The sequence below is a fragment of the Artemia franciscana genome, chromosome 10, assembly GCF_032884065.1.
Source record: "Artemia franciscana chromosome 10, ASM3288406v1, whole genome shotgun sequence".
Lineage (NCBI taxonomy): Eukaryota > Metazoa > Arthropoda > Branchiopoda > Anostraca > Artemiidae > Artemia > Artemia franciscana.
Genome location: NC_088872.1, coordinates 26,424,067 through 26,442,531, shown reverse-complemented (window position 1 = coordinate 26,442,531; position 18,465 = coordinate 26,424,067). Strand labels below are relative to the sequence as shown.

At 36.6% G+C, this 18,465-nt stretch overlaps 1 protein-coding gene across 1 annotated transcript in view; it reads right to left on the bottom strand.

Moving 5' to 3' along the window:
• The window catches only part of LOC136031992 (apolipoprotein D-like), a 56,571-nt gene that overhangs the window by 9,624 nt on the left and 28,482 nt on the right, over positions 1–18,465 (bottom strand). Inside the window, exon 3 of the mRNA XM_065712055.1 lies at positions 15,938–16,029. Coding sequence (XP_065568127.1) covers positions 15,938–16,029 — 92 coding nt within the window. The remainder of the gene's footprint in view (positions 1–15,937; positions 16,030–18,465) is intronic.

The following is an 18,465-nucleotide window of genomic DNA, read 5'->3' as shown; positions in this document are numbered from 1 at the left end:
ATACGAGGGGCTCACCTCCTCCTAATACCTCGCTCTTTACGCTAAATTATTTTTAGTAGTTTCAACCATTTATTCTACGGCTTTTGTGATTCAGAGGTACTGACGTGGGGGTAAGCCCCTCATATATGTAATAAAAACATGAGAATACAAAAGTTCGTTACGTAAGTTAATTTATAAGGTGCGTATATCTTTTGCTAATAAAAACAATCGTAAAAAATTAGAAGTTCTAGTTGCCTTTTTAAGTAACCAAAAACTCGGAGGGCAACTAGGCTTCTTCCCCCACTCCTTTTTTCTCAAAATCATTCGATCAAAAATATGAGTAAGCCATTTAGCCAAAAAAAAAAATATGCAAATTTCGTTTTAATTATTCCTCTGCGGAGAGCCAAAATCAAAACATGCATTGATTCAAAAACGTTCAAAAATAAAAAATAAACAAGTTTTTTTAACTGAAAGTAAGGAGCGACATTAAAACTTAAAACGAACAGAAATTACTTCGTATATGAAAGGGGCTGCTTCCTCGTCAACGCCCCGCTCTTTACGCTAAAGTTTTTTACTGTTTTAAAAAGAAGAGTTGAGAGAAAGAGTCAAACTTTAGTGTAAAGAGCGGGGCGTTGATGAGGAAGCAGCCCCTTGCCCCTTTCATATACGAAGTAATTTCTGTTCGTTTTAAGTTTTAATGTCGCTCCTTACTTTCAGTTTAAAAAAAACTTGTTTTTTATATAATTTCCTGTTAAAAGGCAGTTGCCAAAGTATACTTTGAAGTTTTCACCATCTGGGGTAGCTATGGTAGGTCAAGAGCAAAATTGAATGCCACTTCTCAGAACCCATTACCCATCACTGCTTCTGACAGTTCTGAGGGGGAGCCTTCTGACAGTTTTCGGGGATTTTTAAACACAGAACTTGGGATAACTATTCTGATTTGTGCAACCCATGATAAATCTGCGAACGTCAAAAACAAAAGCAGAACTAGTGATCCAGGCATCTGTCAATCAGTTAATGTGTGTGAATTTAGGAGGGAAGTTTTTGTATTGCTCTTTTGCTCTCTGCATACACTCCTGCAAAAAATGCGCTTTTTTCGTATCTTTAGTTTGGGATTGCAATTGATATAACAATAGGATAAAAATTGGCAGCATTATTGACTATGTTGAAAGTGTTTCCATGTTTGCAGAATGACTTAAATTTTTATCGCTATGCTGCCAAAAGGAGGTTGCCTTTGGCTAGTTGCCTGCAATACTTAAAGGATTTTTTATATTGCGAAAAAACGCAAATTGAAACTTTTTTATACAGTTATTATAAATAAGGATTATAAAAAATTCCTAGGCCTTTTTCTGAAATTAAATAAAAAAAACTAATTTTTTTAGCTGAAAGTAAGGAGCGACATTAAAACTTAAAACGAATAGAAATTACTCCGTATATGAAATGAGTTGTCCCCTCCGCAATCCCTCGCTCTTTACGCTAAAGCTTTAAATTGTTTTAAAAAGTAGAATTGTGGCAAAGAGTCAAACTTTAGCGTAAAGAGCGAGGGATTGCGGAGGGGACAACTCATTTCATATACGGAGTAATTTCTGTTCGTTTTAAGTTTTAATGTCGCTCCTTACTTTCAGCTAAAAAAATCAGTTTTTTTTATTTAATTTCTGAACGTTTTTGAATTAATGCATTAAAACTTTTGGCTCTCGGCACATAATTATTAAAATGAAATTTGTATATTAATTCTTTTTTTGGCTAAATGGCTTTCTATTAATTTTGATCAGACGATTTTGAGAAATAAGGGATGGAGAAGGAGGCTTAGTTGCCCTCCAATTTTTCGGTTACTTAAAAAGGCAACTAGAACTTTTAATTTTTAACGAACGTTTTTATTAGTAAAAAATATAGGTAACTTAAGAATAAACTTACGTAACAAACTTTCATAACCTTATATTTTTATTATGTATACGAGGGGATTTGTACCCTCATTAATACCTCGCTCTTTACACTAAATCGTAAGTTTTGTCCCAATTCTTTAAAAATGACCCCTGAATCAGAAAGGCCGTAGAATAAATAGTTGAAATTAGGAAAACGTGAAAATTGGGAAATAGTTCTTGGAAAACGTGAAAATTGGGGTATTTTTATCTTACGAATAAGTGATCAAATCTTAATGAAATTTGATATTTAGAAGGAATTCATGTCTCAGAGCTTTTATTTCAAATCCCGACCAAATGTTTTGACATTGGGGGGAATTGGAGGGGGAAATCATGGAAAACACTTAGAGTGGAGGAATCGGGATGAAGCTTGGTGGATAGAATAAGCAAATGTCCTTGATACATGATTGACGTAACCGTACTGGATTCGCTCTCATTGGGGGAGTTGGTGGGAGGGGTTCAGTGATTTGGCGAGTTTGGTGCTTCTGGACGTGCTAGGATGACGAAAATTGGTAGGCGTGTCAAGGAGCTGCACAAATTGACTTGATAAAGTCGTTTTCCCAGATTCGACCATCTGGGGAGGCTAAAGGGAGAGGAAAAATTAGAAAAAATGAAAAATATTTATAATTTACGAGTGGGTGATCGGATCTTTATGAATTTCGATATTTAGAAGGACATCGTGACTCAGAGCTCTTATATGAAATCCTGACCGGCATTAAGCCTCTGATTTTCCTTTTAAATCAATCTATTGATTCTTAGAATTTTGTTAGAGCTCATACCATATGAGCTCTTGGCTCTTAGCTCTTCTTGCCTCGTTACAAGTGCCATATGAGCTCTTAGCTCTTGTTGTTCTTATCTTTGTTTGTATTTTAAATTTTGTTTCTTAATTGTGGCTTAATTAATTTTTTGTGGCCTTAATCTTTCGGATGTTCCATACTGTGAGTTTGCCTTTAGATTTTATTTACGTGTACCTAATCTAACCATGAGTAAAAATATAGATCTGACAAATAAGCGCCAATTGGTATTGAACCAATTGGTATTGATTTGGTCTTCAGTATTGATTTGGTCTTTGAACTGTGAGGACATAAACTGGATTTAACTCTGAATCTAATTGGATTGCGAAACTAGTGACATTGAGTACGGTAAGAAATTGAGAAATATTATTATCTTTGAGCATTCAAAGATTGTAGACGTAAAGCGGTATAATAAGACATTAATGTAACCCTAATTTGAAAGCAGGAGAGGGGCAGTTCCCCCGTCACAAGCGTCAACACTGGTGACCACACAATATTTATTTCATTTGTGAAAATCGTAAATTTTGAACGAGTTATTTGAACAAACTTTGGCTTTAATTCAGTGGCATTGGAATATAATTATAAAGGTGTATAGTGTCCCACAATTCCCGTTCCACTGGGCCACCTTTCCAACGGTGATTGCCACTTCTATCGTGGGCCTGCCCATATTCAAGAAAAGTGCTTGTTATTTTGTGTACGGAAGAGAATAATGGAAAACTAATACTGTTCATTCTTCACGGATTATAGCTGAAATTTTACAATGTCAGTAGTCACCCAGTCGTCCTTTGAGCAATTCAAGAAGCTGATCAATGACAAGTTGGACAAAATCCTAACGGCATAAGCTCAAGTTTCTACAAACCTAAACTCAATTTCCGTAGAAATTAAAATTGTAAAGTATGAGGCTGTGTTGCGAGACCATAAAATTTATGAGCTTGAGTTAGCCTTAGATGACCAAAAGACCAAATCAGATTCGTTGGAAAAGCGGCTGCTAGCCTTTGAAGTAAAAACAAGAAAGATTAATCTACTCATTCACGGGCTTCCCGAAGAAAAGGTTTCCGAAAAGATGGAAGTTTCAGTTTCAAACTTTATCAGAAACAAACTTGAAGTCACTGAACCTATCAATCTGATGAAATGCTATCGCATCACTCTTCGGTCATCAAATGTTACTGATTCGCGTCAACGCAGTAACAAGTCTAAACAGAAAACGAAGCCTGTTTTGATCTCATTCGGCTGTGAGAGAGAACTGCAGTTGATTATGTCAAAAGTCGGGAAACTCAAATCTAGTGATATTGTTATATGTACGGATCTGCAACCCGTATTGAATTCTCGAAGAAGTGAATTGCTTGGGATGGCGAAAGAAATAAAATCAAAAGGTGAAATCATATCTTCCAGAGTGCGCCACAAAGGGACTGATGTTTGGCTTGAAACAAAAGTTTCTACTGCATCTTCTTGGTCTCGTGTTTAATTAGTGTCCCTTTGTTTTAGTATCTTCAGGTAATTGCATTGGACGAGTCATGTTTATTGTTTGTCTCCGCGAATTGTTTTTTATGCGCCCTATTCCACTGTTTCTCGTCTTGTTTCAGTGTACTTTCTTTTTCTCTTTTCTTTTTTATCTATCTTTAAAAATGCAAAGTTCTTGTTCTGCTGCTTCTCCTTTTGCAGCACCATTTTTTGGTAATGAGCGTTTGATCTTTTCGAATTTATGTCCATCACCAGAGGATCCGGTATGTTGCGTGCTTTTCACTATGTCTCATGCTTTTGGATACTATTTGGCAAGTAATTTAAAAGCAAATTATTTTGTTAAGTAATTTTGTTGATATGTCTGATATTAATTAAATATAGAAATATTAAATTCAATAAATATAGGTGATGATCTAGCCCAAGACCCTATTGTTGATAATTTACCCCATAACAGGTATCTTTTACCTGAAGAAATTATTCCTGTTAATAACAGCCTTTTTAGACTTGCGAGGTGGAATTGTTGTGGGGTGCTTTCTAGCCTAGATTTTTTATCTACGTTCCTTCCTGGTAATGGGATAGGAGTTATGGGGCTTTGTGAGACTTTTTTGAATGCAAATACCCTGAATAAGGCAAATATTCAAGGATACCAAATACTTCATAAAAACAGATTGAATAATCAGAAAGCAGGACTTGCATTCTACATCCATACTTCTTTGCATTTTGAAGAAATTAAAGATTTCGACTCTCTATATGAGGAAATGCTTTTCGAATAATTTCTGGTTATCGAAGTCACCATAGCATCTAAGAAGGTTCTTTTATGCATGTTCTACCGCCCTCCTAGTTCTACCGCCAAGAAATATTTGGATATATTTGATGAATTTGCTAAGATGGTCAGTTTCAAGAAAAGAAAAATCATTCTCATGGGAGACTTTAACATTGACACTTCTTCAGTAATTCATGACTCAAGTACTTCTGTGCCTTCGAGTACTCTGGCTACAGACTCCTTACTACATCATTGGCTGCTGGCTTTGTTCCATCCTTCTGGACTCCAACTTGGGTTACAAATCAAAATGCATCTATTATTGATAATCAACATGTAAATTTCCCTGTTGGGTCATGTGACGTGATACTTACGAATGTGTCTGATCATTTTATTCTTATGAGCGAGTTTCTAAGGTATTCCGGTGAAAAGGGTCAAATAAAAAATCTAGAAGGATGGGTCAAGGTTCGGTTAAGCTATTAAATGTCAAGTTACTTTATACTGATTGGTCGCAATGCTTGGAGTCAGATGATATTGAATTTGTATCCAGGTCGTTTACTGAAATATTTCAGAATGCTTTAAATGAAGCTTGCCCTCTTGTGAAGAAAAGGTGTAAAAAGTACCAGGTGCCTGTAAAGCCATGGATAACAAGAGGCTTGCTTAAGAGTATTGAGGAAAAAAATCGAGTTTACGCTGAATACATAAATTCTCCCACATCAGATAATGAAACTACATTCAAATCTTATAAAAACCATCTTACAAGACTGATAAGATGGGCGAAGAAGATTCATTTTGAGAAACTATTTCTCGAAGCTGAAGGATCTCCAAAAAAGACCTGGACAATAATCAACGAGTGTTTTAACAAAAGCCAAAGTCAAGGGCTTCCCGAATCAATGAATGTATCGGATGGATCAACAGTGAATGGTAAGCAAAAGGTAGCCGAGGAAATGAGCCAGTACTTTGCTAGGATTGGAGAGGCCACCGTAAACAGTAATTTGAATGACTGCCTGGATGTGGAATCTGGATTTCACGACTTTCTACCACATCCCGTCGATTCTTCCATATTTCTCTCTCCCGTGACTGAAGTGGAACTCAAGAATCTGGTAAAAATCATGAAGAACCGACATTCTGAAGGAACCGATTGCTCATCTACTTATCTACTGAAACAAACCATTGGATGCTATGCTCCAAACAAACCATTGGATGCTAAGTGCTGTTTCATCTGGTCAATCTATGCTTCAAACACGGATCTTTCCCTGGCGATGAAAACTGCTCGAGTTATTCCCCTACATAAAAGAGGAAACAAGCAAGATCCATCCAATTATCGACTTATTTCCATTTCGTCCGCTTTTAGCAAAGTTATTGAAAAGTGTATATATAACAGGTTGAACAGTTTTTTGAAGAAAACAAATTTTTTAAGCACATTTCAATTTGGATTCAGGGGTCTTCATACTCTACAGAACATGCAATATTAAAGCTAACCCAGTTTTTGTATGATGCCATGGATAAAGGTCTGCTACCTGCAACAATATTTGTTGACATAGAAAAAGCTTTCGACACTATGAATGAATGAATGAATGAACTTTATTACCCGTAAAGTATAAAAAAACACAAAGTACGGAGTATTATAAATAAATATAAATAAATAAACAAAAACAAATACGATAAACAGCGAAGAAAACAAAATTCAAACTAACAAAAGACAATATGGACTAATCAACCAGTATCAATATGGAAAAAAGGCTGCAGAGGGTCATAAACGTGAATAAAGTTGACAGTCTTTTTACATAAATCATCACTGGAAGACCGAATCCGAGTAGGCACATCTATTAAACCCAATCGAGGAATTATTTTTTTGTTTCGGTGCCATCTAGAAAGCCGGAGGAGGAATTTGCAATATCTGAAATAAGCCGTACGTAGAGTATGTCGATCTTTCTTACGGAACAGATGAGCCATGCCTGATAAAAACAAAAGCACAGGGGCGCAATAAGCGTTATAAATCATGCACAAACCGTTGCGGTTGTAACGGCTTTTGTTTGGGGATATTTTTCCGTAAGCGACGCGTAGGTTTTTCACGGCTTGATTCACTAGGGATGAACAGGTAGCGGAAAGTGTTGGGCCGAAACACAGAACAAGCCAACTAACTAAAGAAGAACATGGTAGAACTGCAGTCCCAGTAACGAATGAAGCGACCGCATAAGGGCTATTAAAACAAATAAACTCGCATTTAGACGCATTAACTGACAGTCGAATCTTAGATAGTTCATTGGTTAATATAGTAAAATTAGAAAGCAATCCACGGCGAGTCCGGGCAACAAGAAGAACGTCATCTGCATATGCAATAGAAGACAAACCAGTATTACCGTAAAAAACAGAACTTCTAAGGGGACGCAGGCACGATGCAAGCACGCATTTAAATATACTAGGAGACAATACGGCACCTTGCCGAACTCCCTTATTAATTTTTACCGGGTCAGATATTTGGCCATTCCAGGTAACTTGAATTTTAGACTTTGAATACCAAGAAGACAATAAACTTAGTACGGAAGGATTAACACCTGAATACGCAAGGGAAAATAGAGCCTGAGAGTGCACAATATTGTCGAAAGCTCCAGAAATATCAACAGTAAGACAGTATAAAGACATTTTAGCTTTTACGGCATCTTTCATGAGTCGGCTTAAAACATGATGTGCATGGGAGCAACCGAAACTTTTCCGAAAACCAAATTGAAAAGGCGTAAAATCACAATTCGACTCAATTTCTGGTAGTAACAAATGTTCAAGCAACTTACTTAAGAAACACGATACTGTAATGGGACGATAATTCACACATGACGTGGGGTCCTTGCCTCGCTTTTGAATAGACGTTACACGACCACAAAGGAAACTATCAGGAACAAGCGACTGTGCTAAGCAAGACTGGAAAAATATTTGTAGATGGTTAAGTAGAGCAGGACAATCATAAGCAAAAAATCGGTAAGAAAGGCCGTCAAGATCAAGGCTATTTGAACGCTTAATTTTTCTTAAAGCCCGGCGACTTTCAGATATTGCTACAGGCTGGACATGAGCCTGCAGGAGACGGTATGGTAAAAGTGGTTTAAGCAGCTTATAATAAAAAGACTGAAGAAAACTATTAAATACACTGAACACACGCTTATAATGATCAACAAAATTAACTAGCTGGAGACAAGATAGGGTAGATGGGGAACATTTCTCACTATTAATAACCTTATTCCAGGAGGCCTTATCGGTGGGGCCTGGCCATGCATTCAAGCGTGCCCTCTTCAAACTGGCCTTATATTCAAATTTACAGAGAAAACAGCTCTGGAAGATGGTCGGTCACATGATATCCACATACGTAGCCAAAATTTGGCTTTTTGCTTAGCACGTTTTACTTCAGGATCAACGTTCCAATTATGCTTTCTTGTACCAATCCTAACTTTATCCACAGGCACTGCAGCTTTGGAAGCTGATTTAAGGCAATGGACGATTTGACAATAATAGAAATTTAGGTCAACTGTACTTGAAGGCGAGGAAACTGACGTTTGCAGCAGGTGATATGGCACTTTTATGGTCGAGAGTAAAGCAGTTAGCGTAGCAAGGTATAGTGGGACATTAGCACGATCCCAATTCAACTTCGTATGCCACTTCGGCTGAGCCGAAAGTATTTTGCCAGATAGCTCACAGGACAAATTACAGCTAAGAATAAGGTGATCGTCGTGAATCTTCTCTTCGTCCACCCTGACAATCGATGATAAGCTGGAACTGGAAGAGATCACGTGATCCAGGTTCGATTTTGAACAGCCTCTGTTATGAATATACGTGAATGGGAGGCTCTTAACTGCGACGTGATATATGCTAGGAAGGGATTCTAGCAAGAGGATTGATCTATCGGAGGTACCAAGAATGTCACAGTTAAGGTCACCAGCTAAAACCCAATTTAGGTGTTTCAAACGTAGACTTTCAAGTAGAGACTTTAAACTGGAGCAACATTTAGTGAAAGATGTGAACGATGCTATAGAACGTCGATCGCAAGGTAAGTAAACGTTTATAAAGGCGGTACTGTCACATTGAATCGCTAAGATGTTATCATCACAATGAATCATAGAGGGCTTTGATGGGGAACGGAAAAAAATTGCTAGGCCACCGGAAGGGCGGCCTCTAGTTTTCTTGGCCTCTTGCGAAAAGAAATGGTGGACAGAAGATCGCTTCAGGCTAGAAACGTTTGATTTGGTCAAAAGATGTTCTTGCAAGAACACTATGTCATGGACTAATAATTCATTAATTAACAAGTCTTTGTCTTTTGTGCCGTTAATATTAAGAGAAGCAAAACTTAAAATAGTGGCTTGGTTCATTTTGGAGCAGAGTTCAGAGCGCGTTTTATCACTGGGCAATTCATACTATAGGAAACATGAGCTTCGCCGCAGTTGGCACATTTTGGAGCCTCTAAGCAAGGATTGTCTTTAGTATTGGAATGGCATCCAGAACATTTAGAGCACTTCATCTCATTCGGGGCACATGGGCAGTGAGCTAACGAATGATGGATACTTTGGCATCTAAGACACCGTCTGGGCAATTCTTTGTATTCCGATATTTTAAAAGACTCGTAACCCAAGCGCAGACCTGTAGCGATGGCAGATTTTAGTGCAGCGGAATCAAGAAACTCTAAACGGAATGTATGAGAAGAGCCGATCTGGCTGGCCTCAACAAGACCAGGAATAACGGAGATGAGTATACTGCTAGAAACACTATCGGGAAGTCCCCTAATTACTCCAAGAGGTTTGCGATCAATCACTTTAGCAAGAATATTTGGATAGCTCGCAACAGCAGACGCGGCAAGAGAATTGGCGGAAACTTTATCCCGCGTAACAACAACCCATCTTTTCCTTACCGGATCGGACTTTACCGACACAATACCGTCATGTCCGGCGAAAGAATCAAGCTTTTTCTTGCGAGAAACGGGGTCTCTTAGTTCTGGAGGCGGATATTTAAGAACAACGGCGTACGAGGGTTTGTGATTGGTACCCTTACTATCTGAGACCAAAGAACTATTAATAGACGTTGTTGGACTATAACTGATCAAGGCACTGGCTGAGGTGAGCAAGCGATTTTAACTGATAAAGGCACTGGTTGACTTTGGCGGTAAGGATAGAATAAGCTGACGCCGGAATGCTAGGGACTTCAGAAGGGGATTTAATCACGAACTCTGGAATATCAATATTTTCTGCAGAGCAGCGAGAAAGAGTAGCGATAATGTCCGACAATGAACTATTCTTAGCACTGGATCCCGAACGACGAGGTATAGGCTCATCTGGGAAGCAATTGCTATATAAAAGTTTCTTAGCTCCAAGAACATCTTCATACGGGAAAAAATCACTAGCGTATTTCACAATAGACTGATGGTCCAACCCCCCATCGAGATTGTGCTGAGCAAAATTCAAACCTGGGCAATAATAAAGCGTACTGGTATTCCAATTGTCCATGATAAGCAAATTTCACTCACGGCTCGGCATCAGCCCAAAAACAATTAAGTGAAAGAGGTATATCCACAGAGAAGTTCTCAATAAGCACAATTATGAAATGATCCACACTGGCTAAATGAATGCAATGAGAATAAATAATAACTTATCTTTGAGTGGGGCTAGTAATCCAGTGATTTGCAAGTAATCCGAATATTTCAATGCACGACTCAGATGATAGTAGTGCTGAATACTAACTCACAGCCACAATCCATAAATAATCCTTAAGCCGTAACCATATACAAGTTTATAAATTTATCTAACAAGTTTCAATTACAAGTTCAGAAGTATTTCACTCGTTATTTATTCCAAACAGGTACAGAGTTAATCCGGCTTAAATTTCCTCAGGGGTCCATACTTGGACCACTGTTATTTCTTATCTATGTAAACGATCTTTCTCTAGGCCTAACCTGCCATAGGACTGATGTGGATCTCAGTTTACTGTTTACTGATGATACGGCCAACTCTACCTGCGACATAGATCATCAATCTCTAAAATAAAGTCTCGAATTATCACCGAGAAAGATGCTTCAGTGGTTCCATTGTAACAAATTAGTTGTCAACACTTCAAAGACTCTTTTTATGTTTTTTTTCAAGAACTTCTGCTGCAGTACCAGCGTTACAAGAGGTTGAAGTCACATTTGGAGGTCGAGTAATAAAAATAAATCGAGTGCAAACAGCTCGGTATCTTGGAGTTACTGTTGATCAGAATTTAAGCTGGAAAGCTCATATCACTAGCCTAAGGCTCAAGTTAGGAAGGAACGTAGGTGTAATGCATCGTCTTAAATTTTTCCTTCCTTTTTTATGCTTTAAAATCAATCTATTTTTCTCTTGTTCATTCTTATATCAATTATTGTTCCATTATTTATTTGAGTAGGTTTCAGTCACATTTTTCTCCTATTGTGAAGTTACAAAAAAAAAAGCAATGAGAATCCATAAGATGTTATTTTATTCCCCAGTTTGTCTTCCTGGTAAATCTCCAACTAAGAGTCTTTACAGTTATTTTAATATCATTCCGGTTAGACAAATTTTAGTACTTCAATGTATACTTTTCCGTGTCCGTTATCTAAAGGACCTGCAACCAGATTGTTTTAAATCATTTTTTCCAGACCCTCCCTCAGTCCGACCATATAATACTCGTTGTCCTTTAAGTAAGCTTCCTGTGCCTTTCATTGTCTCCGAACGGTCTAGATTTTCGCCTAAAAATGTTATTACAAATTATTGGAACACATATGAATCTTTTTTTGATCAGAGTCTATCGCTATTAACATTAAAAACTAAAATCAAAGCTCTGCTAATTAGTAAATATTAATTTATGAGTAGCTCCCGGCCCTTCAGCTATCGGATAAATATTGAGAATAATTTTAATAAATGTTTTTTGGCGTTTATTTTTTGGTGTGAGATAGAGTGAGAAGTGTGATGACGTCCGTTTCTTCTGGGTTTGTTTGTTTTTACTATTTGTATTGTCGCCTGGCTTTCGAGCCAGTCTCCCTGCCGGGGATGTTATGTGAATAGTTTGAATATGTATAGTTAAAGAATAATAAAGAACTTGAACTTGAACATTTTTATCGTGAGTACGAGGAAGACAACTAATAAAGTAGTTTTGGCGTAAGATTCTGATTGTGTCAACACTCTCCCACATGTGGATGTGAATTCAAATGAATTGCGACCGTCCTTCGTAAACAAGCGGAAAAATGAAAGGTTTCCTTCAGAGGTTCCAATAACAACAGCAGTCAAAAATCTTCCTCTGGTATATTTACAACTCGCCATGGTAAGCTGTTTTCAGTGGTTCCAGCGGACGTCACTGGTTCTAGCAGAAAATAATTTATCATTTTCACATTCAATAGGAAACAGATTACTATTTTACCCAGATAAAGGGTAAATGTTTTGCTTACTTTGTGATGGAAACGTATTAATTAGGAAGAAAGAACAGGTTGAACGTCATTACAGAACCCACTACAGTTTAAAAAAAAAAGATTTACCATCGAATCCTTCCTTGAAGATAGAGAAGGTAGCCAAATTAAAATCCCAACTTAATGATAAAAAATCTATTTCTCAGAAAATTAGACAGCTGCAAAGCAGCAATTGATTTATCCTTCCGTGTTTGAAATATTATTGCTGAAAAAAAAACTTATGAAGATGGTGAATTAGTACTGGTTATTACTCATTTAGTACTGATCTAGTTTTAGAAATCAACTATGACTTTCCAAGTGAAACAAGAGCTGTTAAAGTAGCAGGTGGGAGAAAGGAATCATTGCCTTGTGTCAACAAATTTCCAAAATTTCTGTTTGACCATTGTATAGTACGTCAGTTGCTGTTATCTGCTAAGTTCTTGTGTGTGAGCAGTGTGACAAAACAGTCTTCAAAGTCGTAAATTAAGTAAGTGCTCATACAATTAAGAGACGTTGTTCATGAATCTGACTGGGGCTACAGTGCCTATGTGGTGATGTGTAACTATACAGAATCTTTTTAGGTTAGCAGAGACATGGTTTTGTAACGTTTCACACCGCTACTTCAAAAAAAGCTATCTTTTCTTTGTATGAATAAAAAAAACACGAAAACTTATGAACCCCTTTTATAGCATCCAATATATATTTTTTTTTTTTTTTGCAAAAGATAACTTATTGTGAGAATTTCAGTGGCAATAGTTGTCTCTTTCCTTTTCCACCTTGCAACTGAAGACCCGCTCAAAAATAGATTTAGACTGGAATTTTAAGAAATCACACAAGTCGGGAAAATTTACCTGATTTTTTAAGAAGAGGGGAAACACCCCTAAAATTCAAAGAATATTAACGAAAATCATACAAACAAATTTATCGTGCCAGAGAACCCTATTGTAGAGGTTTTAAGCTCCTATCAGCAAAAAAATGGAATTTTGTATTTTTTTTTGTCAGAAGAAAGATCACAGATACGTGTTTATTTGTTTGTTTGTTCTTTGTTGTTGTTTTTTCAGGGGTGATAGTATCGACCCAGTAGGCCTAGATCATTGAGAGAGGGTGAATTCGAACGAAAATAAAAATTTCTAGTGCCTTTTTAAATGACCAAAATATTGAAGGGCAACTAGGCCCCCTCTCATGCCTCTTTTCCCAAAGTTGTTTGATCAAAATTTTAAAACAGACACTTTGTTCATCATAGTTGAAAGGCCCAACAATTATACCTTTGGAGATAACATGACCCCCCACAGCCCCTGGGGAAAGGTCTTTAAGCTACAAAATTTGCCCATTGTTTACGTATAGTGTTCGTTATTGGGAAGTATTCACACATTTTTCAGGTGGGAGGACGAACTTTCTGCTATGAGGGTTTTTGATGGGGATAATTTCCATGGGAGGGAAGTTTCCAGGGGTGAACTTTTCAGGAGACATTTTACGCTGGGGGAAGTTGCCTGAATTCCTATACGAAATTCTTCTAGTGTGTATTACTTTCTCTTTGCCGACTTAATTATACGCACGGAGATGTTAAGGGTAATTTCCCGGGGTAAATTTTTACCGAGATTGAATTGTCTAGGAGTATTTCTGTGGAGAGGGGGATTTTCGCCATGAAAGTGGAGCCGTATTTCCTAGCATAATTTAAAAAATGATCAGAAACTATATAAAAAACAAGTTTTTCCACCTGAAACTAGGGAGCGAGATTAAAACTTAAAACGAATACAAATTACTATGTGTATGAGGGGGGTCGCCTCCTCCTTAATACCTCGCTCTCTTCGCTGAAGTTTAATTTTGTCCCAAATCTTTAAGATCAGCTCCTGAAACGTAAGTGTCATTTAATTAGAACATTAAGAACCTTTTCTAAAAATACTAAAAAACTGTTGCGTGAAGGTGTTGAGAAGATATATAAGGGTGTTGAGAAAGAGGCAGTCCTCCTCATATACGTAACCATTTCTGTTCGTCTTAAGTTTTAATATCAGTCCTTATTTTCAGTTTAAAAACCTTGTTTTTTGTATTTGATAAGTCAGAAAACTAAACTCTTCGTCGTGTAACCGCTTATTTTGAATTGAGTGAGGTCAAGTAAAACCCAACAGAACTGCACAAACAAGTGATAAATGCGGCACATGGAAGTTATTAATACTAGCTAAGTTCAGTCTTTTATTTTCCCAAGAAGCTCTCTCCATCCTCTTACTTGAAAATTGTGAACTGACGAATGCTTCTTTATATTCATGATGCTAACTTTTTTTTTCATGTGACACTGATGTAAACTGCTCCAAATAAGATAATTATCAATTGACCAAGGAGAAGTAAACAGATAAATTTGATTCACAAGTTTGTTTGATTTAGGAAATTGTTTTGTCTTTTATTTTATTTGATACATTTTGTCTGACAGAGTACATCCACAAAAAAATCTCTTTGGACAAAATTCAAAGGAATATCAAGAGACATACAAGGTAAGATAACACGACTAGTGCATAAGGTCAGTCACAGGATTTATTGCTAGAAATGTGAATAAGAAAAAATATAAAACCCACGAACATCAATGTTAGAAGGCAAATTTAGTCGTTTAAAACTTTTAACATTACTATATTTTCAAAATTGACTTTTTTCACTGCCTCAGTTTAACAATAGCACAAAAATTATACTGATTGAGTGCTTGCCGCAACATTCAGCCTACATTTGGAAGTAGGTTAAAGACAGATCGCGAATTGGGTATATTTGACGTGGGACCAAACCATGTTATACTACGACAAATAGTTATAAATTAACTATTAGTTATATTATATGGTACAAACATACAACAGGCTGATGATGACAGTAAAACGGGCTAAATGTTTTAAAAGAGAGAGAGAGAGAGAGAGAGAAATGAGATCTTGCCTAGAACTTCTGCTATTTTTAATTTAAAATCTAGATGGTCACAAATAATTCAATACTAACTGTTACAGGATTCTTGTTTCTCTCAGTAAACAAACATACTCCTTTTACTTTTTATATCAGTGTGCAAGCCGTTCATTAAGAATTGGAGACTCATTGACAAGCCTAATCATCTATAATTTGTATTTACGGTACTTATCTCATATACCCGCCACACTCCATGAAGTAAAGTTAGATTAATCCTAATGAAAAATACCAAAACTTGATGAAAATACAATATTTTAGAAACAAATTTGGGCTATATATTTGTATATTAGGGGGGAGGGGGTAAATGATAGTGGGTCTGAATGCAAAATATGTTACTTACAATTATTCTGCATATTATGAAGTAAGAATTGTTTTCTAACTTCACACTTTCCAAACCCTTTACCTCCACCTCACCTCCTATGTTCAAATATATAACCCAAATTTTATATGTTCAATGTTTTCTGTCACCCGCCATTTGTTTTCCAATGAGCATAAGCTGACAGTCTCTTAACACAGATAGAAGAAACCGGTTTGCTCTCGGGTTTTACAGAGCGTAATTCTTGAGTGTGGTAAGTATAAGAGATACGTACCATATTTACTTTGTTTACGAGGAAAATTCTCCATACAACAAGGAAGATAATAAAATGGAAGACATGTTAAAAGAGCGTGTGTTACTCACAAGGTATGTTGAAAAACATGGAAGTAAAAGCGGCTGGGTCTTCTTTCTTTTGTTGGTAAACATTGAGCCCAGTTGAGGTTTCTCTCCCATTCCTAAATGATGAAAAGCAGCTAGAATTATTGTAATTACCAATTTAAAAAATAGCTAAAACTTTATTAATAATTGACTAAAAAATAAGAGGTACCAAGCAAGCCAATAATGACCATACGTGGCCTGATCAAACAGTTCGTGGTAACGAACTGTAAGTAAGGAGCGGCACGGCTCAATAGTGATCGAAACTCTTAAAAATGGAATTTTTATACCAATAGTTACATCAAAAGAATCGCAGTTTAATGCTGATTTTAAATATATAAGTTTCATCAAGATTAGTCTTACCCATCAAAAGTTACGAGCCTGAGAAAATTTGCCTCATTTTAGAAAATAGGGGAGAACACCCCCTAAAAGTCATACAATCTTAACGAAAATCACACCATCAGATTCAGCGTATCAGAAGTTTCTTATACGTATTATTGTAGAAGTTTCAAGCTCCTATCTACAAAATGTGGGATTTCGCATTTTTTGCCAGAAGACAGATCACGGATGCGTGTTTATTTGTTTTATGTGTTTTTTTTTTTTTTTGCCCAAGGGTGATCGTATCGACTGAGTGGTCCTAGAGTGTCGCAAAAGGGCTCATTCTAACGGAAATTGAAAGTTCTAGTGCCCTCTTTAAGTGACCAAAAAATTGGAGGGCACCTAGGTCCCCTCCCACGCTCATTTTTTTTCAAACGTCACCGGATCAAAATTCTGAGATAGGCATTTTATTCACCATAGTCGAAAAACCTAATAACTATGTCATTGGGGACGACTTACTCCCCCGCAGTCCCCGTGGGAGGGGCTGCAAGTTACAAACTTTGACCTGTGTTTACATATAGTAATGGTTACTGGGAAGTGTACAGACGTTTTCAGGGGGATTTTTTTGGTTTGGGGGGGGGAGTTTATGCGGGGTTTAAGTGGGAGGATATTTCCATGGAGGAACTTCTCATGGGGTAAGAGACTTTCAATGGAGGGGGCGCAGGATTTTGCAGCATTACTTAAAATTTTCATGAAGGGAGCGCAGGATTAATTAGCATTATTTAAACAAATACAATGAAAAAAAATATGAAAAGTTTTTTCTACTGAAATTGAGGAGCAGCATTAAAACTTAAAACAAACATAAATTATTACGCATATGAGGGGTTTACCTTCTCGTAATACCTCGCTCTTTACGGTGAAGTATTTTTAGTAATTTCAACTATTTATTCTACGGCCTTTGTGATTCAGTGGTCATTCGTAAGGAATTGGGACACAATTTAAGCTTTAATGTAAAGAGCGAGGTATCGACGAGGGGTGAGCCCCCTCATATACGCAATAAAAACATACGAATATAGAAGGTCGCTACGTAAGTTACTTCGTAAGTTACGTATATTTTTTACCTATGAAAACGTTGGTAAAAAATTAAAAGTTATAGTTGCCTTTTTAAGTAATCAAAAAATTGGAGGGCAACTAGACCTCCTCCCTCGCTTTTTTTCTCAAAATCTTCCGATTAAAACTATGAAAAAGCCATTTAGCTCAAAAAAATTAATATGCAAATTTCGTTTTAATTATTTATGTGCGGAGAGCCAAGATCAAAACATGCATTAATTCAAAAACGTCCAGAAATTAAACAAAAAAAAACAAGTTTTTTTTAAACGAAAGTAAGGAGCGACATTAAAACTTAAAACGAACAGAAATTATTCCGTATATGAAAGGGGCTTTTTCTCCTCAACACTCCGCTCTTTACGCTAAAGTTTTTTCTGTTTTAAAATGTAGAGTTAAGAGAAAGAGTCAAACTTTAGCGTAAAGAGCGGGGTGTTGAGGAGAAAAAGACCCTTTCATATACGGAGTAATTTCTGCTCGTTTTAAGCTTTAATATCGCTCTTTGCTTTCGTTTAAAAAAAATTTTTTTTGTTTAATACAGAAAAAAACGAGTCTTGTCTGAATGGTTATTTGGTTAGCCTTATTTTTACACAAAATCGTCGTAGTTACCATGATGCAACTTGTTTAGCATTGTTTAACAATGTACATCAGTACTAGTGGCATTGAGCCCAAAATACGGAGTAAATCTGTCACTTATTTTCTCAAAATGAATTATTGTGCTTTTAACTATAATCTAGTGAGTTTATATACAATCTTTTTCCATTATTTTCATATATTACATTCCGAACAATGTTCATCAGCATGTCTGTTTTATATTTTTATCTTGAAAAGGTGTACTTATTAAAATCCTCACTTGAAAAAGCTACGAATTTTTCTTTCGACTTCCTTTGAAGTTACAAAATGATCTCTTTGGCTGTTTTTGTGATGCAATCTTACTGTCATTTCATTGGAAGTAAAGTTAGTATAGTTCTTTTACGCACAATATAGATATTTCGTTTCAAGCGCTTTGTGGTAACGAATCGTAAGTTAAGAGCGGCTCGGACAAATAGTAACCGAAATTTTTTAAATAGAATTCTGATAAAAAATAATATATT